General features: G+C 48.8%; 1 protein-coding gene across 3 annotated transcripts in view; it reads right to left on the bottom strand.

Moving 5' to 3' along the window:
* ATP8B2 (ATPase phospholipid transporting 8B2) overlaps positions 1 to 26,331 on the bottom strand; it is a 2,597,648-nt gene that overhangs the window by 96,704 nt on the left and 2,474,613 nt on the right. For all 3 annotated transcript variants that reach the window (XM_069651926.1, XM_069651943.1, XM_069651936.1), the window contains 2 exons: positions 15,436 to 15,519; positions 14,319 to 14,564 (listed from right to left, as the gene is read on the bottom strand). In XM_069651926.1, coding sequence (XP_069508027.1) covers positions 14,319 to 14,564; positions 15,436 to 15,519 — 330 coding nt within the window. The remainder of the gene's footprint in view (positions 1 to 14,318; positions 14,565 to 15,435; positions 15,520 to 26,331) is intronic.

The following is a 26,331-nucleotide window of genomic DNA, read 5'->3' as shown; positions in this document are numbered from 1 at the left end:
CTGAACTGTGATAGAGTGAAAGCCAAGAGAAGAACTTTGTATTTGTTGTAAGGTAGACGTTGCCTAAAGAATTGATTAGACTGTCAAAAGCTTGAAGCCCAAGCCTGAGCTGTTGAATTGTACCAGCAAGCCAAAGTGTGTAAGGCTGACAGAGCTGTGCCATCCACCTATCCTTTTTAAGGAACTCTCAAGACCCTGTGCTTCTGAAAATGGGGAAGGGAGTCGTTACCCAAGCCATTCTGACATTTCTTTTAAGACACTATTTTTTCCTTTTTGTATTCCATTTACACATTTGTCATTTGAGGGCAAGGTTAGGTTTTCTTAGTATAGGCCTTTTTATTTTGACTAGACTGACTTGGACTAGTTTGTTGTTTATTTTATGGTCCGGATTACTCCCATTTTAGAGTTGGGGCTAGTTAGGCATGTCACCAACCCCAGTAAACTACAAAATAAAGATTTTCAAAGCTTGCATCTTTTGCTTGTGTCTACTGTCGCCACCATGCCTTCCTCGCAATGTCCAGACTCAGGTTCTACTACCTGTTAAGCTGGGTATCTCGTGAGTGAAGCGTACCTGAAGACTTGGAAGAAGATCTTGACGTGGCAGCCAGACTGACGATGAGCGTATGACGCTAGGAACCGGCCTCTCTGCCACCCTAGGTTTAAACAGGGTGAAAGATTGACCTACTCCCAACGCCACGGGACGCACTCTCCTGATTTGCGTGGCGTCAGGACAGTGCAAGCACTGACAGGAGAGGCAGATGTAATAAGTCCAAAGACTGCGAAGTCCGTAGTTGGTGGTAGAGTCGAACTTCCGCAAACACTGGAGGAACAGGGATCGCAGGCAGATGGTAGATCCGACTGAAAGCAGCTGGGAGACTCAATGCTTCAAAGGAAACAGGCGATGACTCAGGCAGAGTGTGGGAACCTGACCCCCAGAAAAGGACTGGGAACCCAACCCAGGAACTGAACTGGGAAACCAAACCAGGAACAGGACTGGGAAACCAAACCAGGAACAGGACTGGGAAACCAAACCAGGAACAGGACTGGAAGGACTGAGAAGGGGAACCCAGGGAAAACTAAACAGATCCCCAGGGAGAACTCAGAAGCCCAACAGGATCCCCAAGACCCCAAAGGGAGAAGGACCAGAAAGGCTGCAGGGGCAAGAACCCAGGGAAGGATGCAGGCTGAAGCTGGAGACTGAGCAGAGCCAGAACAGGTAAGTAGCGTAACGAGCGTGACCACGATCAGGACAAACCGCGTTGAGACGCGACTTGCTCCTGATCGAGGCTCGCTTTATAGGATGGCCGGCACCCAAGAGAGGCTTGAAACGCAAGCCGCCTCGTTACTGGGTGCCGGCACATCCAAAGCGAGGCTCGGAACGCGAGCCCTTGCTGAGGAGAGAGCCCAATCAACTGCGCATGCGCGGAATGGAGACTGTGGTCTCCCGCGCATGCGCAGAGGACTCCCGACGGGAAGCCCAGAAGCTCTCCCCATGGCGGATCCCCGCAAGCGGAAGCGCGGGTAGATCCGCCAAGAGGGAGGAGAGCGAGTCGGAGCAGAGGACCCCGGTCTCCAGGTAAGTGGTGTGACACTACCAAAACCAGGCCCAGTTAGCTTGAGGGTTGTACTTCTCAGCCATTGAAATAAATGGGCAAATGTGGGGCATCAAAACAGTAAGCAACCCAGCACTACTAACTCCAATCTAGATAAACAATGACCCCCCCCCCGTTAATTTGTGGCCATTGTAGAGAACTGGTCTCACTGTCGATTCTGGAGTTGCAGATCCCAGTTGCAATTGATTCTTCAAGTGAAAGGTTTGACAGCTTGGTCCGGCAATTCGGGGTTTCAATCTTCATCAGCAACCCTATCGAAATGGATTATGTGACAAGGCCAGTGATCTGACCCTGTCAAAAGGGGATGGTGAACCCTCTCAGTCCGGGGCACAAGGCTCACCAGGGTACTAGCCAGCGCCAATCCTATTCCAGGGGCAGGGTATGGGGAGTTGGGTGGGCACCGATTCCTGGCCCTTCAGGCGGCGCATGGGTAAATTACCAAAGTACCACTTGTTCCTGCTTTATACCAATTGTGCACAATGATGGCCAGTTTTTTTTTTCTATACGACCACAAATACCAGGATTCCTAGCATTGGAAACCCAAACCAGCGGTTCGCCAGAGAGAAAACCATTGATACGCAAAACAGAATAGGAATTTCATACATATCAAACCGGCAATCCAGACGCTCCACCTGATCCAAACATGAACTGAAAAATGTACTATACCGATAGCGATCCTGCATTACCAAACGCTGCTAGAAATGTGTATGAAAAAGGAGCTAGTCTTAAAGCCCATTATTTGCTTTTTTATGCCTTTTACCCATCTCCTGAGGAAAAAGGAGCCATTGGTTGGGCCACGGAACCAGCTGAGGGTTGGAGGAGACAAATGGGGAAGCTACTTGAGAAGCTGACCTTGCCCCAAATTAACTCTCACACTGAACTTGTTGGAGGCCTCCACGACCATCAATCTGGATTCCGAGCATCCACAGGCACAGTGGGAGTAGAAAAAGAGGCACATCGTGTAAGGCAGTATGGATTGTTCCGGTGAGGACAAAGGAGGAAGTGACCGAAGAGTCCAAGAGGAGGAAGAAGAGTGCAGCTGGTACGACTGTGAAGAGCATGTGCAAGGTGAGGTATTGGTTGGCGAAAGAAAGTGGTACTTGGATATGAGTGAGTGAGATTAGATGGAGTGTAGGGGAAGTAAGGTTGAGTGAAAGGAAGGTGAACAAGAGCGTGAAAGAAGTGTTACTGTGGAAGTAGGATGGGCAGAGACTAGTATAGTGTGTGGAGAGGGAAGACTAGTAGAGCAGAGGGGAGAGTAGTAGAGCAATTGAAGGAGAGTAGGAATAGATACAACATTCTCGGAAGGACAGTGAGAGGAAGAGAAAGGGAGAGAAAAGAACAGTGGGAAGAGGAGAAGGGAGAGAGTAGAAGAAAAGGAAAGAAAGGATAGAACATTAGTGCAAGGAGTACAAGAACATGCAAGGAAAGGACCGAGCGAGTCGGGGGTAGTTCGGAGGCACCTCTTCTTGATGATATTCTTATTGTGGGACACAGGTTAGGGCTCGCCTGAATTGCTACCAGACAAAGCGAGATAGATGAGGACTCCACAGAGGTCCAAGAGCATGGCTATGGAAAGGTAGGACTTGGAATTGTTCACGTGACGGAAGCTCAGTGGGTGGTATCCCCTATCAAGTGAAGAGCACACCAGAGACCGCAAAGAATAATGAATATACATGGCCATTTCCTTGCAAAGCCAGCCACCGGTTAAGTGAAGCACAAAAGCAGGTCGTAAATAACATGGCCAGCCATTTTGACCACCATGTCTCGTAAATAGCAACCAAAATGGTTTCAATACGTTACCACTGTCAACAAGCTGTCTAGGCGGATGAAAACGACCAAAGAACAAGTTACTTTCTTACCTGGTAACGTTCTTTCGATGGGATGGTCCGACGAAGTATTCCATATCTATGACATGTAATCACCACAGCTGTGCTGCTTCGGAAACTTTTTCGGCGTCTGCGTCCTGCGTCGATGACGTCGATGCGCCGTCGTCGAGGACCTCCTCCGACGTCCGACGTCATCCGATGTGATAAGTAGGACGCACGACGCCCATAGCCTCAGTTGTAGTTTTTTCCCCCAGAACGTGTGACATAAGTCAACTGCCAGTCAGACACAAAGCCTTGCGGAACGTAAGCTGCAATCGCAAAAGAAATTCTGCAGCGGGGAAGGCCGGGCGGGGGCGATATGGAATACGTCGTCGGACCATCCCATCGAAAGAACGTTCCAGGTAAGAAAGTAACTTGTTCTTCGAGGGGATTGGGTCCTCCGATGTATTCCATATGTATGACAGACTCCCAAAGCAGTACCAAAGCAAGGAGGAGGGAAAGAATTTAGAATCAAAATGTAGAATAGCCAATCAAATAGCAGAGCAAAGGACCGCCTTGCCAAAGGCCAGATCCTGTGCTCGGATGGAATCAAGGGAATAGTGACGTACAAATGTATGTACTGAAGCCCAGGTGGCTGCATCACAGATGTTGCGAATAGGAACACCCCTCTGCAGGGCAGTAGACGCAGCCATACCCCTGGTAGAATGGGCCCGCAAGCCAGCCGGTGGGTCCTTACCCGCCAAACGGTAGCACTCCGAGATGGCCAAAATAATCCAGCGAGACAAAGTCTGTTTCGTCACAGCTTGCCCCAAACGCTTTCCAGCGTAACCAATAAAGAGTTGATCATCCACTCTGACCCGGGACATGCGTGAAACATAAAAGCTTAAAGGTCTCCTAGGATCAAGCCTATGGAGCCTCTCCTCTTCCTTACCAGGATGCGGAGGAGGATAGAATGCCGGAAGAACAACCTTCTGGGCCAAATGAAATTCCGTCACTACCTTCGGAAGAAAAGAAGGACGAACTCTAAGGACAACCCTGTCCTTGTGAAATACAGTGAAGGGAGGCTTAACTGAAAGTGCCTGTAACTCACTCACTCTGCGAGCGGAAGTAACCGCAACTAAAAACACAGTTTTCAGAGTTAACAGCCTCAAAGGGCAAGAATGTAAAGGCTCAAACGGAGCACCCATAAGAAACTTAAGAACCAGGTTTAAATCCCAACCGGGCACCAGGAAAGGTGACGGAGGGAACACATTAGTGAGCCCTTTCAGGAACTGTGAAATCAAAGGGATTTTAAAGTAAGAACACTCTTCAGACGAGCGCTTAAAGATGGACAGCGCCGCCAGGTAACCCTTAACGGTACCCACTTGCAAGCCCCTGTGGGCCAAAGAAAGTAAAAAGGACAGAACCATGGGGATGTCACATGCAAAAGGATCCACATTCTGAACTCTGCACCAGTCGCAGAACTTACGCCAACGGCAACGGTACAGAGACTTTGTTGCCGGCCTTCGGGCCGAAAGCAACACCTCCATCACGTCCTCAGGGAGGTCCCAATCCTTATACCTCAACCTTTCAGAAGCCAAGCGTGAAGGTTGAGGGATCTGACCTCTGGATGGAGAACCTGACCCCCCTCCCGTGAGAGCAGATCGTCTCGGTAGGGAAGACGACGTGGAGGGCAGATGGATAAGTCGAGAAGGTCCGGGTACCACGTCCTCCGAGCCCACGCCGGGGCAATGAGGATCATCCGGGAACCGAACTTCCGTAACCTCCGCAGCACTTGCGGGATGACGGGGACTGGAGGAAACGCGTACAGCAGCGGGAATGACCACTCCACCACGAACGCGTCTCCTAAGGCTCCTTCTGGAGGAAATTCCCGCGAGCAAAACCTTTCGCACTTCCGGTTGACACTGGAGGCGAAGAGATCCACTTGAGGGGTCCCCCAAAGGGCGAAGATCTCCAGGAGAATCTCCTGAGCCAACTCCCACTCGTGAGAGATCGCGCTCTGCCTGCTCAGAGCGTCCGCCGTCACGTTTTCGGCTCCGGCCAGATGAACTGCCGAGATCGAAACTTCCTGCAGGATGGCCCAGAACTCGAGCTGCATCGCCTCTCTGCACAGAGGAAGTGACCCTGCCCCCCCCTTTTTGTTGAGGTAGTGCATGGCCACTGTGTTGTCCGTCAGGATCAGGACATTCTTCCCTCGCACAGACGGCAGAAAAGCCTTCAGGGCTAGCCTGACGGCCCTCAGCTCCAACAGATTGATATGGAGTCTGGACTCCGACGGAGACCAACGACCGCTGACTGTCAGCCCGTTGGCATGAGCTCCCCATCCCGTGAGGGATGCATCCGTCACGATCGTCACCTCCGGCCAGGGAAGCCAAAATGGAGCCTCCTTCATCAAGTTGCCTTCGACGGCCCACCACTGAAGGTCCCGGGCGACCGAGGACGGCACCTGAATCGAGTCCGACATCCTGCCGGAGGACTGCGACCATTGCGTCTTGAGTGCCCACTGCAAAGATCTCATCCGCAGGCGAGCCTCTGGCACCAGAAGAATGCAGGATGCCATGAGGCCGAGCAACCTCAAGAACTCGAACGCTGGGAGAGTCTGGGCATGCTGAAACTTGTGCACCATCTGCTGAATGTGAAGAGCCCTCACCTGGGGAGGAAAACACTGCCCCAGGGAAGTGTCGAGCACTGCTCCGATGTACTGGAGCCGCTGTGTTGGCGTCAAATGGGACTTCTTTAAATTGAGGGAGAAGCCCAGCCTGTGAAGGGAGCGACAGGTGATCGATAGATGATCCAGGACTTGCTCGGGAGAGCTCCCCCTGAACAAACAATCGTCCAGGTAGGGGTAGACGTGAATCCCCCCTTGCCTGAGATGCGCTGCCACCACCACCATGAGCTTGGTGAAAACCCTCGGGGCGGAGGTCAATCCGAACGGCAGGACCCGAAACTGAAAGTGCGAGTCGCCAACCGCGAACCTCAGGTACTTCTTGTGCTTGGGATGGATCGGCACATGGAAGTAAGCATCCTTGAGGTCGAGTGACACCAACCAGTCCTGAAGCTGAAGGGCCTGGAGGACTTGAGAGAGAGTAACCATCTTGAACTTGTCCTTCCTGAGGAGTTTGTTCAAACCGCGCAAGTCCATGATGGGTCTCAATCCCCCATCTTTCTTCGAAACCAAAAAATAAGGGGAATACCATCCCTTGTTCCTCTCCGCTACAGGCACCAGTTCTATGGCGCCTTTCTCCAGCAGGGCTTGAATTTCCTGCGCAAGGAGCGGATCCGGACTCTGCAAAGAGAGGTTCCCCGGTGGATTGTCGCGAGGCCTGTGCCGAAAAGGAAGACAGTAGCCGTGGGTTATGATCTCCAGAACCCACACATCTGAAGTAATGGCTTGCCACTCTACAAGATGCTGCGCCAGCCTTCCCCCAACCGGCGAACCATGGGACATGGCCTCACGACTGAGTGGGAGCGGCTGCGGCGTTACCTGAGGGCAAAGAGGCAACTGCCCGAGCGGCCTTGGCACCACGGGTACCCTGTCGTCCACCTCTGGTACCCCTGCGTTGGCCTCTTTGACTGCCAGCTCCTCTCGCTTTACTGAAGGATGAGTAATAGCGAAAGGAACCACCCCTCCACTGCTGTCCCCTAGGACGAAAAGGCGGAGGTTGGCGAACTGCAGCGCCCAACGACTTCGCTGCAGCTTTTGAGGTCTGCAACCTCTCAAGGCTCTCGTCAGCCTTGCTGCCAAAAAGGTGTTCACCATCAAAGGGCATGTTGAGGAGCCGGGACTGCACATCAGGAGCAAACCCCGACTTCCGCAACCACGCAAACCTGCGTATCACGGTGCTCGCCGCCATGGACCTACTGACGCATTCAGCCAAGTCCAGACCCGACTGAACGGACTCACACATGGCATCCTTACCATCCTGGACCATAGCAAGGAAACCATCCCGTTCATCCCCTTCGGGAATATGTTCAGCCGCTAACGCAACACAGTTCCACAGAGTGTGCGTGAAACGTGACAAGGCAGTAATGGAGTTGGCCGCCTGAAGCGCCATACCACCAGAAGAAAACACTTTCTTCGCCCAGCCATCAAAACGTTTGTCGTCCCTATCAGGAGGGATGGTAGGGTACGACGCCTGCTTTGCCGGGGCCGTGGCCGCCTGCACCACCAAACTTTCCGGAGTGGGGTGCCTGGTCAAGTAGCAGGGATCGCTACTGGCTGGACGGTATTTACGCGACAAGGATCTGCCCACCGCCGCGAGACTCTCCGGAGCAGTCCAAGCCGCCGCCACCCTTCTCTGTAAAGCCATATGGAACGGCAGTACCGGGTCAGTTGGGGGACCAACATCAAGGATGTCCGTCAGATCATCCTGCACAAACTCCCCTGGGGGAGCAGACCATCCCAGATACTCAGACACCCTAGCCATAAGGCGCCGGTACGAGGAATCGGCATGGGAGCCAGGCTCAGGCCTACAAAATTCCACCTCCGGAGAGGTGTCCAGTCCACTGGCATCATGCAGTGACTGCCTCAAATCGTCAAACTGACTATGGCCCGAGACAATTTCATCTGGCACCTGACTAGGAACCAGGCCATCAGAATCCTCATCCGCCTCCGAAATATATTCCAGGTGGCGAAAAGGCACCCGAGAGTGCTTGCTCTTAACCAGAGCCATCCTAGGGGGTACACCCGTGACACGGGGCACCTCTGACACGAAAGGCGCCGATGGCGTCGAGCGAATCGGCGCCGACGCCGAGAAAACCGGCAACGGCGCCGAGAGGGTCGACGTCGAGGAAATCGGCGTCGACATCAGATGCAGCGCCTCCAGTATCGGCGGCGTCGACACAGCCCTCGAAGCCGGAGCCCCGAGCGTGTCCCTAGACGACCTGATCGTCGACGGCTTCGACGACGTCCTCGAAGCCGGAGCCTCGAGAAAGCCTGTCGACGCCTCAGACGTCGATGTCTTCCTCGAAGACTTCACAGGAGCACACGGTCTCGAACGCGTCGAGGACCGTGACCTGGAACGGGTACGGCGAGAACGAGCCTCCTTGTCCGAACGGGACCGCTCCCGTGACTCGTGCCGACCACTCTTGCGAGCGGCGTCTCTCGACCTCACACGGCCGACCCCACTCGGGGGCGCGGACGGCCGAGTACCCTGCGACTCAAGAATCGCCAACATTTTCTTCCCGAAGGAAGCCCATTCCTCCGGCGTCGCACGGCTGGTGGGGTAACCAACGTGCCGTGCAGAATCCTCGGAAGAGGACCTGGAAGGCGACCGGTGACGGCGCTTCCGAGAATGCCTCGAAGAGGCTGAGGAGTGGCGAGACCCACTCCTAGAAGAAGACCGACGAGACTTCCGACGATGACGCGGAGAGTCACCCCTCGAATCATCCGTCGAAAGCCCCGCCGACTTCGACTTCCGGGGCTTGGACACCCGACCTACCGACAACTTCTTCTTACGTTCGCGTAAGGCTTTGGACGTGAGCGACTGGCAGTCGATACAGTCATCCGTGTCGTGGGCCTCCCCGAGGCACCAGAGGCAGGCGTCGTGCGAGTCAGTCACCGACATCTTGGACCCACACTCCCCGCACTTCTTAAAGCCCGGACGCGGGGTTGAAGACGAAGTGGAAGACATCGCCGAAGGAAATTCACAAACAAACAGGTTCGAAGAACCAGAAAGAACAGAACTCCAAAGAGTCGAGGTTTAGAACCGAGAAACACGAAGCAACACGTTTGCGGAAAAAACGGAACTGAGGCTATGGGCGTCGTGCGTCCTACTTATCACATCGGATGACGTCGGACGTCGGAGGAGGTCCTCGACGACGGCGCATCGACGTCATCGACGCAGACGCCGAAAAAGTTTCCGAAGCAGCACAGCTGTGGTGATTACATGTCATAGATATGGAATACGTCGGAGGACCCAATCCCCTCGAAAAGATATTTCTTGATGTTTGACTTAAGAGCATATTTTTAAGTAAATATACTGTGTAGACTTTCCTTTGGTGTGTTAATAAGTGACTGGCTGCCTTTGAATCACCGTTTCATCTCCTAACAATATAGCCACAGTGCTAAGCTACACCACCATTTAGAGACCAACTTGTTGGAAGCCTTACACATACACTACAGGTTGGTCTCAAACCCCTCTCTAACAGACTAGTTATGCATGTATTGCGTAACTGAACCTCTGGTGAATCTGCCATTGTTGCCCAAAAACATGGCCTAGCAATATTGTGACAGATAGGAGTACCAAAGGCAGCCCTTATCACAGCTCCGTAACAAAACTGAATTGAGTGTTTGCAAGCCTAACATAACTGTTAGGAAAGATTTGATTTTTGGAACCCCTTAATGTTTTGCTATTGTTTGATTCCTGTCCTGACTTTTTAAGGTAAGTAAAGCATTTTTGCTTTAATTTCTTTGCTTAGCTCATCTGTTTTGGGGCACTAGTCAGTCCCTAAGGCCATCAGTGAAGGGGGATCTGGTCTCCCTTCGTGAGATTCCTTTTTGTTTTAGTCTGCACACATCACCTTCCAGTGAAATGCGGCGGGTGTACTTCATATCCCTATATGGGCTGGTGGCAGGAGATAATTTTCTACCATGCTTTTTCGTTTTTAACACAGGCATTTATGCATTTTACCACATAATTCCTTTTTTAGTACCATATACTAAAATGGCTATGCCTCACGTTTTTCACCGTCTTTTGGCCATCTTCTCCTTCGGCCTTCTTGCTCTCAGGTCTGGAAATGCCATATCTGAAAATCCCTGTACTGGGCAAAGAGGCAGTATGAACATCTGGCCGGATGTGAGGGCTGGGACTGTCTGGTCCCAATCCACGCTGTGGTGAGGGGTAGGTATATTGCTGAGCAGATGTAGGGCAAGAGGCTGTCCATGATGCACATCGCTTGCCACTTTGAATGGTGCAGATCTGAGTACTGTGTGTTGAATTAAGGATGAAAAGACGACTGACAGCCATTTTTCAGATCGCTGTTGGAGCCAAAACTACTAAAAAGAGCTGCAGCCTGCTGATGACCCGTTAATAACCGTTTAAGACTTCCAGCATCTCCTGAAGACCCTGACCAGTCCTTCAACCCTAAGCTGCTGGAATCAACCAGTCCAGACCCCTGCATGACGATCGGAAATATCCTGTGGGCTGCCCTGTCTAGGGACTCTGCTATTTATCAGTCTGAATTAGGCCTTGGAACTGCAGGTCACCAGCTTGTAACCTAATAACAACCCTGCTGTAGCTTCTGCTACATCTCAAAGTGGGCCTCCCAGGAGCAGTCTCCTGCCGTCATGGGACTCGTGGTGATCTGTATCTCGGGGTGCATGAGTTGTCCAGCTGAAGAGCGTCAGGAACCGTGTCATCCCTGCACTGGTCACCTGGTCACACTCTGAACTTGGGCCCAGGCTCCTGCATATCAAGTTGCCCTTACACTGCCTCCAGGCTCCTCAGCACTTAAGAGTCTGTATCTGCAACCCTACAGTCCGTTCTCTCTGCACTTATGAGCCACCCGCTGGCTGCACTTGTGAGTTAACTGCACTTCCCCCTTCACCTCCCCTCTTTCCTGCACTTGTACGATCTAAATGACACAAGGCCTAGTAAGATCGTTATTTTGTCCTCCCTTGTTTCCCCCTCCTTGTCTTGTCGCGCCTAGAAACACTTGTGTACAGGTGTGTTATAAATGCCACATATAATATATCGGAGCACAGAATCACTGCTTAGCCAGACCAAATCTCGATGTCGAAAAAGGACCAGTGCACCTGTAACCCCTGGACCCCCTGCAACGTAGCCAACAATCAAAGTGGGCCCTACAAATGTAGGGTCCCTATGCGTGGTTTCTTGATAAATCTAAGTAAGGGGAACAAGCCTGAGTAGCTGTTTCCCCAACCCCACCATAAAGTCCTGACCCTAAACCTTTCCCTGTTCTGGTTATGATCGGTGGAGTTCTGGCAAAGGACTCCCCCATAACCTTTGGTGCTTCCCTTTGTTATTTCATCTCTAACATTTTACTACCCGTTGTAAGTTTGACTCAGCTTGTTTCTCGTCTTCTAAAGACATTGGACACCATACAAAGGTTTCTTCTTGGGGTCTTAACGGCACTATGCCTACTCACCTTAGAAAGGAATGACTTTTTAAGTGTTACGGGCGTTTATAAGGCAGGGTAATAGAGTTTCCATTGCTTTTTCAATACTTCCCTTATATTTCAACTGTTTCTGAATTACTTGTTTAACGGCACATAGCGCTGAACAATTTTAACAAAAAACAGTACAATCAAGTTTGTAATACATTTGGAAGTAATCAGCAGGCAGTAGAAAAAAAAGAATCAGATGTTGGAGAGAGCAGATAGGTGATGGGTTTTAAGGTTCGCTAATGCATAGAGATGGGGACGAATGGTGAGAGCAATAGAGTTCCAGTGCTTAGAAGCAAGTAAATCTAAGGAACAGAAACTTAAGGAGGCACAGGGGGTTTAGGAAAAGAGTAGAAACAGATTCTGGGAACACAACACACGGGAAGGAGAATATAGTGATAAGTGAAGAAAGAGTGGCGAGACCATGGATACATTTAAAGACAATGTGGAAAGGGAAAATAATTTGAGAATCAAAAGGAATACTTGACATAGAAATGAGGGAAGAAGCAATCTAGGAGCGAGAGTACCATCAGCGTAAAGGTGGAATGAGAGATTGTAAGCTGTGATGAGAGAAGAATAGTATGGAGAGAGAAGAGGACCTAGAGCAGAACCTTTGAAAAACCCCACAGAGAAGAGGACTGGGGGAAGAACTGTTATCAGACCAGGTGACAGAATAAGAACCATTGGAGATATGGGATTGAGAGCATTTGAGGGTCGAGCCAGAAAACCCAAGATAAGTGAGGGTGGAAAGAAGAACCCAGAAGTCAACAGTATCAAACACAGCAGAGAGCTCAAGTAGAATAAGGAGAGCTTAGAGTGACGGGCAGTGAGAAGAGCGTTGGAGACATGTAGGGCAGCAGTCTTAGTGGAGTGAGAGGGACAAAATCCAGACTGAAGTGGTTGGAGAAGCAAATAAGTATTACAGTAGTAAGTGACCCGAGAATAAACATAATGCTCTGAGAGCTTAGAGAGAAAAGGAAGAAGAGAAATGGGCAGTGAGAGAAGAGTTGAGGGAGGTCTTTTCGGCATAGGAATAATCATACAATATAATAAGAGGCCAGATGTAGGTTTGTCCGATGCAGTCATGCGCAGTACAGCCTGCCCGCTTCACCTGTTGTCACCACTAGAGAGAGCTGCTGCTTTAGGAATTATACCACATAACATATTAACACTGCACGTTTCTCTCCTCATGCACTTTGGCCCGTGTACACAGGCTTTCAAACTAGTAGTAGCATGTTTAAATAAAGACGGAAAACGAGTTGGTGAGGGAACAATTAATGATACAAGTAAGATAAGGGAGTAAAATAGGGGTAGATTTGTAGGATGAGTGCAGTGGGCCTGATGGGGAGGCCAAAAGGATGGGCCTGAGCTAGGGGGGCAGTAATGTCCAGATCAGAAAGATGAAAAAGAAGAAAACGAGGAAGAGTGGGGAACTCAGCAGGGAAGAGGAAGGACTGAGTGTAACAGGTTGGAAGGAGGTGCGAAGAGAAACAACCTTAGAGGTAAAATAGTTGGCAAATTCAGAGGAAGAAGGACAATAGGGATCAGGAGAACAAGATAGTTTGCAGAAACTGAAAGACGGTAAGGTGATAAGAGAGCAAGTGAGCTCAGAGGAATATCTTATTTAGCTGAGAGCAAGGACTGATTGCAAGAAGAGTGGAGGGAAAATAGGATAGAGATCAGAGGGTGACTGGGACAGCTTCCATCGCCATTCAGCAGAGAGCGCAGGAGTGAGACAAGACTGGGGTCAGAAGGTCGAGAGGGGATGAAGGAGAGGGAAGGGTAAGTAGAGTAGATAGGAGGGACAAGTTTGCAGCATCATCAGGGGAAAAGAGTAAAGGAGGAGATAGGAGGAAGAGAAGAGTGAAGGGAGGAGAGAAAAGCTTGAGGATTAGCGGAGAGAAGATTATAGCGACAAAGTGTGGGGTGATGGGGGAAATTGATGATGGAAGGGAAAGAGCGAATTAAATGGTTTTCTATGTTTCATAACTGAATCATTTTTGAACCGTCTCAGAAATTAAAGAGAACACCCATTGTGAATGTATATATGTGTTTAGTAGTAGTGAGTTAGCAATGCTTACCTGTTATTTTCATTGCTTGCGTGTTTAGGCCTTATAAGTAGTGTATTTTTATACTTGCTGTCTAATTTTATGTATTTGAGTACTGTGTGTGTCTCATTGCACTATTACACCACCCACACAATTCCTGAAGTCTAAGCCTTATTGCTCTATTTGAATTGTTCTTTGTGCTGTTCACTGTAATTTACACTCGCCACTATCCACTGGCTTCTGATAATTGATTCTTGGCGAGTAGGAAATGGTGTGTTGTGTGCATGAGTAGAATTGAGGTGGCAAGTGACTTTTTATGGCTCTTAGCTTTCAACTTGAAATATTTACTCCTGGTGATAGGATGGCTTCTCAGAACCCTCTCTCTGGGAGGGTTCTGAAAATCCATCTTAACAATTATTCAGCGATTAAAGACAGGCATGACTGAATAGGCGAGTGACGGCAGCATGATTTAAGTGTGGTGAAGGCAGTCAACAATGTTGTGAACAAACATATCCCTGTTAAGTCACAGACGCTCAGTAACAAAATCCCTCTGTGAGCGTGTTATTAAGATCCTAGAAATTGAAGCTGGAGACAAATATGTGAACACAGAAAACCGGATGTAAAAGCATTTGTTTTAGAGAATAACAACAAAGCCTTTTGTAATTTTATGTAGTAATCCGGGGAAGTAGTGTATAATGTTATACCTGCACGCTGACAACAATCACAAGTGAGGTTGCCACTGTGACAGCGAAGGACTGATAGTCTGCCAGCTGAATGCCATCATCCCTCGTAGCTTCAGCAAACACCCCATAGGGGATGAAGAACATGAAGACAGAGGTGTAGATGCCCTGGGCAATGCAGATGAAGAACTCGCGTTTGTTGAAGAGCAGGTTCAGCTGTCCCGGCTCATACAGTTTGGGGTATTCCAGACTGCGTTGCTCTGGAACATCCTAAGAAACCAAAGAAAGTAGCACACATTACACACCAGTAGGATATAACATAGGTCATGCTATACAATACTGGTCTGGAAAACAATAGATCATGCTCTGCCACCAAGAAGCATTACCTTCGATTCACACATAGCATACCACCATGTCGCAAACACTGTAGAATTCTACACTAAATTCAGTAGCTGTAAACCAGTATATTTAATAACCTGCTTTGATGTGCCAATCAAACAGGTCTCAGAGCACATGCCTCCTGTTGCCTGATACATACCCACCAAAAGTTATGTTATAATAATGTTCAATATGTGTTGCATTTGTTACAAAGAATTGCATCAGATCATTGGGCGTTTGACCCTATTGGAAATCGGTTACTCACATGTGATGGACTTTGACAATTTCAAAATGTATATAAAATCAAAAGCCTAGGTCAAAAGCAACCAACAATGGATGTCACCACACTAAAACTGAAACACAGGTCAATAAAATCCTAGTATTATGATCTACCTACAGTGACAACTGTTTTCTCAATTCCATACTCACTCCTAATACTAACCTAGGGAACAACTATAATAGAAAGCAGCACAAAGTAGTAAGTAATTGATTTGACACACAGAACTCTAGGTAATTAGCCAAGAGAGAGCTAGACAAAATCAACGATATGTATCTGGTACCACATCTTAAAATGTACCTTAACAAACAAAAAACACTAAAGGAAGAAAAGAAGTGCTTGTATCATTACCGAGTTGGAGATGTGATATCAATATGGCCGTAGCATTCAGTGACAATATGAAATTGTGAAAACACTTTGAGCAGGACAGAAATGAGGCATTGTTGTGGCGCTTCCTACGCATTTCCAGGTATAAGGGATACGTACCTGATCAAAGACTCCCATAGCAAGGACCGGCAAGGAGGTGTACACAATGTTATATAGGGTGATGAAGTACTGGTCGTAGACAGTCTGTGGAGAGAAGGGGAGAACCCCACATTTAAACAGATGCATTCTTATCGAAGACAGCATGCACAAAGAGGGGTGGAAACAATTTAATTGGAGAGAATCTGTGATTAGGCATGAATGAGACCTTTTATGGTGAATAGGAAATACTCTGAAGTCTTTCAAAACCAAATCAAGTGAGGTGGCAGACCGGAAAAGCTTAGACTCAGGAGGGATGCGAGTTGTCTAGGGCAACAATGGGACACACACAAAACACTCTATTAAGTCCAGTTAGAGAGAAAAGTACAGAAAAACGATTCATTAGGCCTTTAAAATACATACTAAGCAATGAAACCTCTAGGTAAGTATTGTCACACAATTACTAAAAATACATTTATACATTCACTCTTGTGGGTTCCATGAGGAACCCTAAAACTTTACCCTTAAGACAGTTAAGCAATGGTTTAGCAGAGTTGTCAGTGATACATAATAACTGTATGTGGTAAAGCCAGTGAGAAGATAGAAAAGCAACTGATTTAAAACCAGTAAAATACAGGTAAGTAATAAGGTTTAGAACAACACAGTAGACACTAGACTAGATACCTAATACTCAGTAAGACCAGCTCTGATATAAAAATGGACCTAGAGCCTTAGAGTCAACAGTTCCAAACAATGGTCGAAGTTCGGAAAAGAAAAGAAAAGCAGAGGAACTAGGAACTTTGTTGAAAGAATTGTGTTGCATCAGGCATTGTGAGGGCATGGTAAATTTCACTTAGATACAACTACTTTAACAGATGTCCAAGTAATCTTCTAATGAATACAAACTTTGACTCTTAAAGCAATTTAGGGCTTGAATTTGGAGTAAGGGATGACCTGATCTAGAGAAAGTATGCAGGGGTGTGGTAATCATTGGTACTCCTCAAAGGGTGAGTTAGACCAGTAGTGTCTTTTAAAAATCAACCTTTAAAACGTTACAAGTGTAAACTTAAAAACTGGTGGTCAGTGATGGGTGCAAATTGGAACAGATGTGTCCTCTTCCTTCCTTTAGGTATCGATTGTGTGGGTGTCTTATCCAATACGTCCTGATCTGTGTGGCTATAGCAACGAGACACACGTAGCATATCCAGGTTTCACTACGCCTACTTTGCTTTTAACGTGCTAATAAAGTTCTCAGTGGCAGAAAGCCCTAGCAGGAATTCTTGAAGTGGGTTTTATACAAATCCTTAGAGCATATTGGTCAAAATAATTGTGTTTTACACCGAAGTAAATATAGTACATGGAGTCCTTGAATTAAAATGTAACGTGTATTCAGGGTGCCTAGTGAAAGCTCATAAACCAGCAAGTTTGTGCTAGGCATCTCCCCAGAGCTTGAGCAGCAATTCTCAGTGGAGCAGAAATGACTCCATTATTTACAGTAGAGAGGCAATGCATTTGCATAAGCAATGCATGATTTTTCTTTCATCAGTAAATGTTGGGACAAGTCTACCAGGTCTGGTAGAGAAGCGAAATAACTGATTACAGAGCAGTTATGTCATTTTCTTATTACAGGCTAGTTGTGAAATCACAATTAACCTGTATAAGAACATTATTTCCAGGCTTTTATACAGATATTGCAGCCTGCCATGTATTATATATATTTATTTATTATATCCAACATGGGTATGTATGCATGGTCTGGTGGCCTGATGAGGACTACGAACATTCATCGGGGGACAGTTTTTGTCTACACAAACTACCACATTCAAGTATTTGCATTTATTTGAAGACCAAAGATGTCAATTTTGAACAGAGATGACTTCCAATAACACATTCACAGATGACAGAAGCATTCCCAGACAGGGTGCCTCTACAATAGTATAAGGATGAGAACAAGTACATAGCCAGTTTATGATGGTGTAAAAATCCTAGGTCCTACACCAGGGGCAAACCAAAAACAAATAGTATGCAGGAAAACCGGTGATTTACAAACGGTTACATTAACCAAAAGGGGCACATGCGTCAAACTAAAGGGGAGTAGTAATTATAAATACAAATTTACATTATTAAGCGTCACTGGAGGCAGTGTTGGAGTCAGGTAGGGAGGATGGGGAGAGTGCAGACGGTGCTCCCCTTTAGCAAGTAAGTGTAGTGTAAACAGTGGAGCTGGGCGAGTAGGGAGAAAGAGCGAAGTGAGAGGAGGCACAGGCAGGGTATGGGCCGTTGAAGTTGAGTAATGTGAGGAGCCAGGAATGAGACACGGACACAGAACTCATGATTGTGGTTACAAACTTATTCAAAATAATAAAGGGGTTTGAAAATGCCTCACTGTCCCTATTCTAGGAGCAATTTTCCTTCCTCAACCAAAACTAAGGGGGTCTTGTCCTGTGTCAAGATGTCCAAAGCAAAATGTCCCGTGTTCGAAATCCCAGCATAGCCCTCACATTCTAGAACTAACTCTAATGTTCACAAATGATAGTGGGAGAAGGTAGCAGAGTTAAGGTTTAGAGCTGCTAGTGTAGCAGAGTCATGAGGAGAGATCCAGGTTTCTGTGATAGCAAGAAGTGAAAGTTGAGGGTGATCAGAGTCGATAAAAAGTATTTGTCTAAATCTGAAATAATGTAATTAAAATGAAAATGGCTATGAGCACAATCCTCTAGTTTTATTTACAGTTACTTTTGAATACTTTTCTCCAGGAGAATAGTGAATTGACTCTAAATGCATTGAGATGTTATTAATTAATGCAAAAATATTCCAATGTGCAACATATTTCTTTGAAGATACAATTTTGGTTTACATTTTGAAAATGTAAAAGAAGTCTCAACTTTCACATATAACCCAATTGCTTCAAACCACATACACATGGATGTGTAATGTATGTCCTAATATTTAGCAATAAGGTGTTTAGGGGAAGAAAGACTATACATATAAATGTACTTGTTGTGAGTTTTGATACTTTGAGTGGACTAACTGAAAATAATATTATGCAGAGCTGAAGCAATGCTTTACCTTTCAAAGTCCCATAAACGGCTGCATCCGATGTTGCAGAGTGGCCTTCCTCTCTCTTTAAGAACATCCACATCCTTGGTGGAATTTAAGAGAGCTATTAAAACCCACCTGTTCAACTCAGCAGACTGACAATTCTTCCACTTCCTGTTCGCACCAAACCCCACACCCTGACTGCTGAACCCCTGCTTTTGTTTGTTTATCGTGCGCTCTGAGGCCTATGGTCATGTGGCGCAGCATAAAAATGAAATAATTATAATTCTCAAAATATCTTCACCTAACCAGTCAACTGTCTTGCATCGCTACTCCCAGCATTAAGGAGCTTGCATCTTTGCAATTCAACTGCAATACCCGGTACCAGGTTTGCACTGCTGCAAGAACTTCTATCCACCCTGGGTGCTGCAATCTACGTTGGAATCCTCAGTGCTCTGCTGTGCTCACCTTCACCTTTAGAGAAGCCTGCCAGGAACCTGAAGTCCAACCGCCAAGCTGCTGAGGGTCGGCTGACCATGTCCAGGCTTAATGCAAGACATGCACCTGTCCAGTCATATGTGAAGATCTCAGCTACGTTGTGAGACCGATCCAGGGTGCTTCCACTGCTGTCTGAGGTCTATGGAGGAACCAGAAGGCAACTGCTGGTGAACGCCATCGAACCCGCAACTCGACAGCCCACTCAATGACGTAAGGCAAATCTTGCCCATCAAGTCTTGATCAACTGGGGTTGTGCCTACCTTGTAAGGGGCTCCTTGGCAGCGATTGCAAACCTCTTCAACCACCTCGATCTCCATTAGGTTTGCACAGGGTGTAAGGTCCTTCTTACTTTTGCGCTATATAGGAATGATCCCAGTCGGTGGTAGGCGGGCTAGTACTTCTAGGCCAAGTCCTCTTGGATCCTAGAAGTTGTACCCACTTCTACAATGTCTACATTTCAACTTAAATCAATCCTTTAGTACTGTGAACTGAAGCTTCAAGCTACCAGATAAAATTGATATCTTGGAACGTGGCAGGTATTAAAAGGAAGGTAGATGAGGAAGAATGGTTAACCTTTTTGAGAACCTGTAATAGTATATGCCTTCAAGATGATTTTCAAGGGTTAGAATAGCTTCTCTAAGTCCTGAAGTGGGCCAGGGGAAGACCCAGTGGGGGTCTTTTAACATGAATAAAAAAGCTATCCTCATCTTAAGCCAGTCCGAGTAAGCCTCGGGACCAAAGATATCCTGCAGGTTGTTTTAAAAAGAGCATATCAAGAAGAGCTATTAGCAAATGTATATTTCACTCCAAAAAAGGGCAAACCCATCAGTGAGCATCGAAAGGAATAGGCTGAGAACATCACTAAATATGGGAGGAACCCTAGTATAATAATTATGGGGTACTGTAATGCTACATTGGGGAACCCAAGGAGTACAAATGAGCACAGCCATTTAAAATAGGATAGTTGTAGAATTCCCCCAGGAAAATTCAAACTCAGACAAGATTGGCGGGGCGCTGAGCTAGACTACTTCATGGTGTATCTTAGCCTTGTGGAGCTCAATGACCGGTGTAAGGGCGAGAAACCTCCCGGATGTACTTTTAAGCGGGACGACTGCTCATCCATTATAGATTACTGCTTAGTAGATTGTTATCTTTTCCAGAGGATAATGGATTTTACAATAGTTAGACGCTCGGACAGTGAACATTTCCCCCTAACCTTCATGGTAAACTTCCATATGACAGATTTAACCATCCGATCTCTACTAATGCAACCACATTGGACCACTAGTAAAGTAGAACAAGCCTTCTGTGTGTACATAATTAATGCCCCAAAATCTGGTTTAGAGTGGCAAGAATCCAGAGCGATGAAAATATGGGAAAAACGTTCTTATTGAATTTCAATCCCTGATGGAGGGCTTAAGAGAGATGTGTTCTACTTCTCCAGCTACCCAGAGGCAACCCTGATTGGGAGGGCGAGGCGACGCCCCTTGGAATGATGCAGATTGTAGAGCTCCTACATTTCTGTTAAATGAAGCTGTAAAATGTGGGAAGACAAGTGGGGCGTCCCATGCCAAGCTCCAAGAAAGACTAAAAATTCCTTTTGAAGGAAAAGAACAGACTCTAAACAATCAATGGAACATCATGAAGAGGGCCGTTCTAATGAACGACGTCAAAAGATTTTGGAAATTAGTGGCTGAAGGTGCTGATGAATCAGAGTGGGCCCCCAGGGGATTAAAGGGGTGAGCATTTCATCAGTATGGATCAATGTGGGTCGTATCACAGCCTCATTCTAGCAATCCTCTGCGGGGGTAGTGCCATCTATGTAGTACCTTAAGGGCCTGGTGTCGGAATTGAAGCGAGGCCGTGGAACGATTGGCCCGGCTGCACATTTCAGACCACCTTTGATCATCAATTTCCTCCCCTAGGTCCCTCCCCCATTGTGTGTGCGCTGGTGGTGGATCCCTTGGGGCGGAGAGCAGAAAGAGTTTGTAGAGGCGAGATATCACCCCCTTGGAGCCCCGGGTGGAAATGAGGAGTTTCTCAAAGTCAGTTAGGTCTCTCCTGAGGGTATCCCCCCACGATGGTTCGGTCAGGACCCCCTTGAGTTGGGAGGTACCGGAATGGGGACAGGATGCCTATTCCCAAAGCTTCCTCTAAGTCTCTCAGGGGTAGAAATGAGCCCCCCACCCAGAGGTGGCCCGGTCCTGCTTAGATCGGCTTCAAACGACTTTTGAAATGCGGATGGCTCTGCTATTTTGTCTATAATGGGGGGGGCCCAGATACAGCTCAGTGGGGAGGGCCAGGTTGTGAGCCAACGGTACTAGCCTCCCCTCCCTCCATAGGGACCACAGCACTTTCAGGACTGGGTGGTTCAGAACCCTTCTGGGGATGTTCTTTCTTGGGACCCAGAGCCATTCCTCTACTGTGACAGGTGCGAGGACCCTGTTGTCCATGGCCAATCAACACCCTCAACTGGTATGCCCTATAGTATGTTTTCAAGTCTGGGTATCCCACCCCACCGTCTTCCTTTGGCATGGTCAATACCTCAGAGATCCTGTGTTTTTTACTGGACCAGAGAAAGTTCAGGAGGACTTGTTTCGTTTCTGTAAAGAATGTCTTGGGGACCTGTACGGGAAGCATTTGAAAGAGGAATAAAAACTTGGGGAGAATCAGCATTTTTACAAGGTTGAGGCGTGCCATCCAGGAGAGACCCGATCTTGCCCATCTCTCTATGTCCTTTCTAATTTCAGACCAAAGTGGGGGGGGGGTTACCTGGAAATAGGCCATCAGGGTCGCGTGTCACTTGAATCCCTAGATATCAGAAGCCGTCCTCCTGTAGTCTGAAGGGGAGCCCTCTCACATAATTTGTCTCTGGGTCCACCAGGTCTCCCCCTACAAATGCCACCGACTTTCCGAGGTTGACCTTGTACCCTGATAGTTCCCGATAGCGCGTCAGGCCCTGGAGGATCCTGGGGACCGTCTGGGATGGCCTCGTAATGTAGAGTAGTGCATCATCCGCGAATAGGCAGATTTTGCAATGTGTGTCTCCTATTTGTACCCCTCTGATAGCCTCATCGTTACGGACAGAAATTGCCCATGGTTCCATCAGCAGCGCATATATTAGGGGGGACAGTGGGCATCCCTGTCGTGTACCTCGCTCCAGGGGGAACATCCTTGATTCCGTTCCGGTTGCAACCACTCTAGCCGAGGGAGAGGAATACAGTGCCGACATCCAACCAAGCCACCTCGGCCCCATCCCCAGAGCTGAGAAAACCTCCCCTATGAAAGCCCAGCTGACCCTGTCAAAGGCCTTCTCTGCATCAAGGGCCAATAAAAGCACGCCCTCTTCCCGAACCGCCCTGGAACTGAGCACATGGAAGGTTTTCTGCATATTATCGGAGCCCTGTCTGTTTAGGTTGAATCTCGCATGGTCAGGGTGTATTAAGCGAGGAAGGCAGCCCTCTAATCTGGACGCCAACATTCTAGCAAAGATCTTGGCGTCTAAGTTCGAGATAAGTCTATACGACCCGCACTCTGCCTGGTCCTTGCCTGGTTTGGGTATTACGGTGATTAGAGCCTGTAGGAACGTCGGTGGGATTGAGTCCCGGTTTCTGATTTGGTTGAACAATTTGGCCAGCGGCTTCACCAAAATAGATTGGGATTGTTTTTAGTCCACCGTGTAGCCATCTCCCCCTGGGGCCTTCCCAGCTTTTAGCCTCCACCTCCTCCTCTGATATTTCCCCCTCCAGGGCCCCACGTTCAGAGTCAGTGAACGGGGTCAGGGGTGATCTGCCAGGTAGGTCTGGATGTCATCCAGTGATTCGCACTCCTGTCTGGAGTAGAGTTCGCTGTAAAAATCGGCAAAGCCCTCTGCTATTTCCTCCCGACTTTTGTGGACCCTACCTTCCTTGTCCCTGAGATGTCCCACCCCTCTCTCCACTCTGCAGCCTCGGGCCCTTTGAGCCAAGAGAGTCCCCACCCTGTCTCCCCACTCGTAGTACCTTTGTTTGGTGTATCTCACTTTTTTGATGACTTCCCCTATGAGGACCGCGTGTAGCTCTTGTCTTTTACCCTGCATCTCCACTAGGAGAGCCTCTCGATCCTCTCTCTCAGGCCCAGCCTGGCTCGCAGGGCACCCAGTTCTGTTCGGATCTTGTTATCAATTAGACCCCTTTCGCGCTTACGTCTTGAGCCCTCGGCTATCAGGAGGCCCCTGAAGGTGGCCTTCGCAGCCTCCCACACCACGGCCATATCCGTCTTCCCATTATCATTCGTCTCGAAGTAGGCTATCATTTCTTTTTTCATGAATTCCCGAAATATTGGGTCTCTAAGGAGTGTGTCATTACACCGCCATCACGAAGATCTCGGGGAGATGGGTAGTGACCAATTGGCTAGAAGTAATTCATGGTCTGACCACGTTATTGCCTCTACCCATGGTTGTTTGACCTCCCCTCTCCTCGGAAATTAGCAGGAGATCAATTCTTGTGTAGGTGTAGTGTGGAGGTGAGAAAGAGGTGTACCCACTCTGGCCCAGGTATGTTTTGCGCCATACATCTACCCAGTAGTGTTCCCTCAGAAGGGTCTGCATGGCCTAGTTGTCCTTGGAGATTCCATTGGCAGCTCCCCCCTTTGCCGAGCACCAATCCAGACCGGGGTCCATTATGAGGTTGAAGTCCCCACCAAGTATCGTGGCCCCCTCTGCCCATTCGTCCATTTCCCTAAAGATTTGGGTAAGGAATCGTACCTGGCCCCAATTGGGTGCATATAGGGTGGCCAAGGTGATGCGTTCCCCCTCGCAGGTACCCTTTACGCCCAGGAACCGTCCCCCAAAGCCTCTCTTGGTTTCTATTTCTGTGAGGCGAAGCGCCTTGCCCAGAAGAATGCCCACCCCCTCCTTCTTGGTGCTTCTGTGGGAGGCCCAATAGTTACTACCAATTTCCTTCCCCTTTATCATCGATTCCTTTCCCTGTTTGTAATGTGTTTCCTGTAGGAACAGGACCATTAATCGATGTTTGCAAAACATGTTACTCGTGAGGGATCTCTTGTTCTGGCAGTTTGGCCCTTAACATTCAGCGTGCCTATTTTCCCCTCAATCATTGTCGTTTTTCATCTTGTGCTCTTTAAACCCCTTTGTGTATTTCCTATGTAGAATCCCTTGTGGAACATAAAACCATGGCTTGAACTGGCTTTCCCCTTTCCCCTTAACCCCGTCAAAAACTCCACCACCTCCACCCCCTAACGTTCCTTCACGCCCTGCACTAAGGATTGTTAGCCCCTCTCCGTCAAGAACGGGGACCCAGCGAGGGTGCCACCTCCCCATAACCTTCCCATTGACCATAATATATGATCCACTCCACTTGGCCCTCACCAAATGCCTCTCGGCGTGGGGCCACAAGCCTCTGCCTTTTCTCGAGGGCGAGTCACCAAATATCACTCAACACAACGGTAAAACAGCTTCTTGCCAGGCAACATTGCAACTTTAACTTGTGTCATTTGAACAGAAACCCGCCAACCGCGGTAAAAACATAAAGGTAACCAGCGCGTTCCACAGGTCATTAAGATCCCTTGAGGGTCATAAGCTGAGCCTCAGCCTGGTGGTTAAACCTTTAACACTGCTCATGTGATCATGTGGGGGCCCGTTGGGGGATGTCTGGTTTTCTGCAATTTCCGAGAGCCCTTAACTTTAAGATTCCCTTGAGTGAGATCTGGGCCCTGAGGGGCACGGCCGTGATCCCTGTCACCCCCGCTCTGGTCTCTCGATGTTCCCGCAAGGTTTCCGGTCAAGTCGTCTGTGGCTCTCTGAATGTCCACCTCCGTGACTAGTTGGTATCTCTGACCCTGCCATTCGAACGCCAGGTAGAATGGATGCCCCCAGCGATAGCGGACCCCTTTCTCCTGTAGCCATTTGGTGGTGGATCCACATTTCTTCCTCATCTGGAGAGTGAGGGCCGAGAGGTCCTGATATATTGTCACCCTGGAGTTCCCATATTGAATGTCTCTCAAGGTCCTCACCCTTTCCAAAAGCCTCGCTTTGTCTCTGTAATAGTGGAAACTTGCCAGCACTGAATGTGGGCCCCTTCCGCCCCCGCCAGCCCGATGGACCCTGTCGAGCAGGAGCCTTTCTCCGGAGTCCGACCCCAGAGCCATCCTAATGATGTCTTGAACTTTACCCTCCAAGCCCGTTTGGGTCTCCCCCTCCGTCTCCGCCAGGTCGAAGATCCTCAGGTTATTTCTCCTTTCGCGGTTTTCCATATCGACGACCTTGAGCCAGAGGTCCTCCTCACGGCGCTGCAGCTCCTTAAACCTAGCTTCCATCTGCGTTTCAAGGAGGTCCATTGATGCCTGGTTATTCTCCACCCCTTCCATTCGGTCATCTAGTGTGGAGACCTTGGCCGTGAGGTCAGCCAGTTTGGCACCCATACCTGTCCTCATACCTCTGATATCCTCAAGGATCGTCTGGATGTTGCTCTGAATAGTATTCATGTATGGGGCTTGCGTGGAGGTGGGACTGGTTTCCATTTTCAGGTGCCCTGGGGTGAACCGATATCTCGCCAGTGTCTCTTTCCAACTCATGGGACTCCAATCGTCCTGGGTTACAGTGGCTTCTCGGAGTGCCCTCTGGTGTCCTCCCAGGGCCCTGGGTCGTTTGTGCCGTTGTGTGGGGCAGATCTTTGGGGTTTTCTTCCAATGTTCGAGGTGTGTGTTGATAACTGGGCTCTGTTCTGTGAGTTACCACACTGATCTCCACAAGACAACCCACACTAGTGTACCGATCATGGGTCGGCGGAGTTCGTGTCTTCTTTGGTACCACTCTCAGGGGCCTGAGTGGGTCTTAGCTAGTGCCAGAAAGTTTGATGTTGAAGATTCCCCTCCTTGGGTAGGCCCAGTCTGTATTACCTCCCTGTGTGGTGAGGGGGGGTAGTGCTTCCGTAGGGCCTCCTGTGTTGCCCCCGAAGCTGGTTGCAGTGAGGTGCTGGTAGATACACGGGATCAAGCGAGGGCCTGCTGAGCCAACGGTGCCCTGTGTGCTCACCTGAAGTAGGCTGCGTGGGTGGTCAGGCAGGGCAGCTCCCCAGACGTATAGCGGGGTGTCGTGGTTGAAACTCCTTGTAGCGGGGGGCCTGGTGTGGCTTTGTAGTGTGGGGCAGATAATCTTCTATCACCCTACTTACGGGGTGGATTTCCCCGCGTGGGCCCTGCTCTGGTGACTAGGTAGGAGGAGAGGTGAGGGGCCCAGGCGCGTTCCCGCATCGGCCCGGGCTCCTGAGGGGACCGCAGGGTGGAGGGTGGTCCTTTCCGAGACCAAAATGTTGTCGCGGACCCTCAGCCTCCGTTGTCACTCCTCCGGAGGTTCCTCAGTGCAGGCCCACGCTGCCAGCGTGGTGT

This window comes from Ambystoma mexicanum, chromosome 1p (assembly GCF_040938575.1).
Source record: "Ambystoma mexicanum isolate Mex_15411 chromosome 1p, UKY_AmexF1_1, whole genome shotgun sequence".
In the NCBI taxonomy this organism is placed as follows: domain Eukaryota; kingdom Metazoa; phylum Chordata; class Amphibia; order Caudata; family Ambystomatidae; genus Ambystoma; species Ambystoma mexicanum.
Note: the sequence above shows the minus strand (reverse complement) of the source record. Positions and strands in the feature narration are given on the sequence as shown.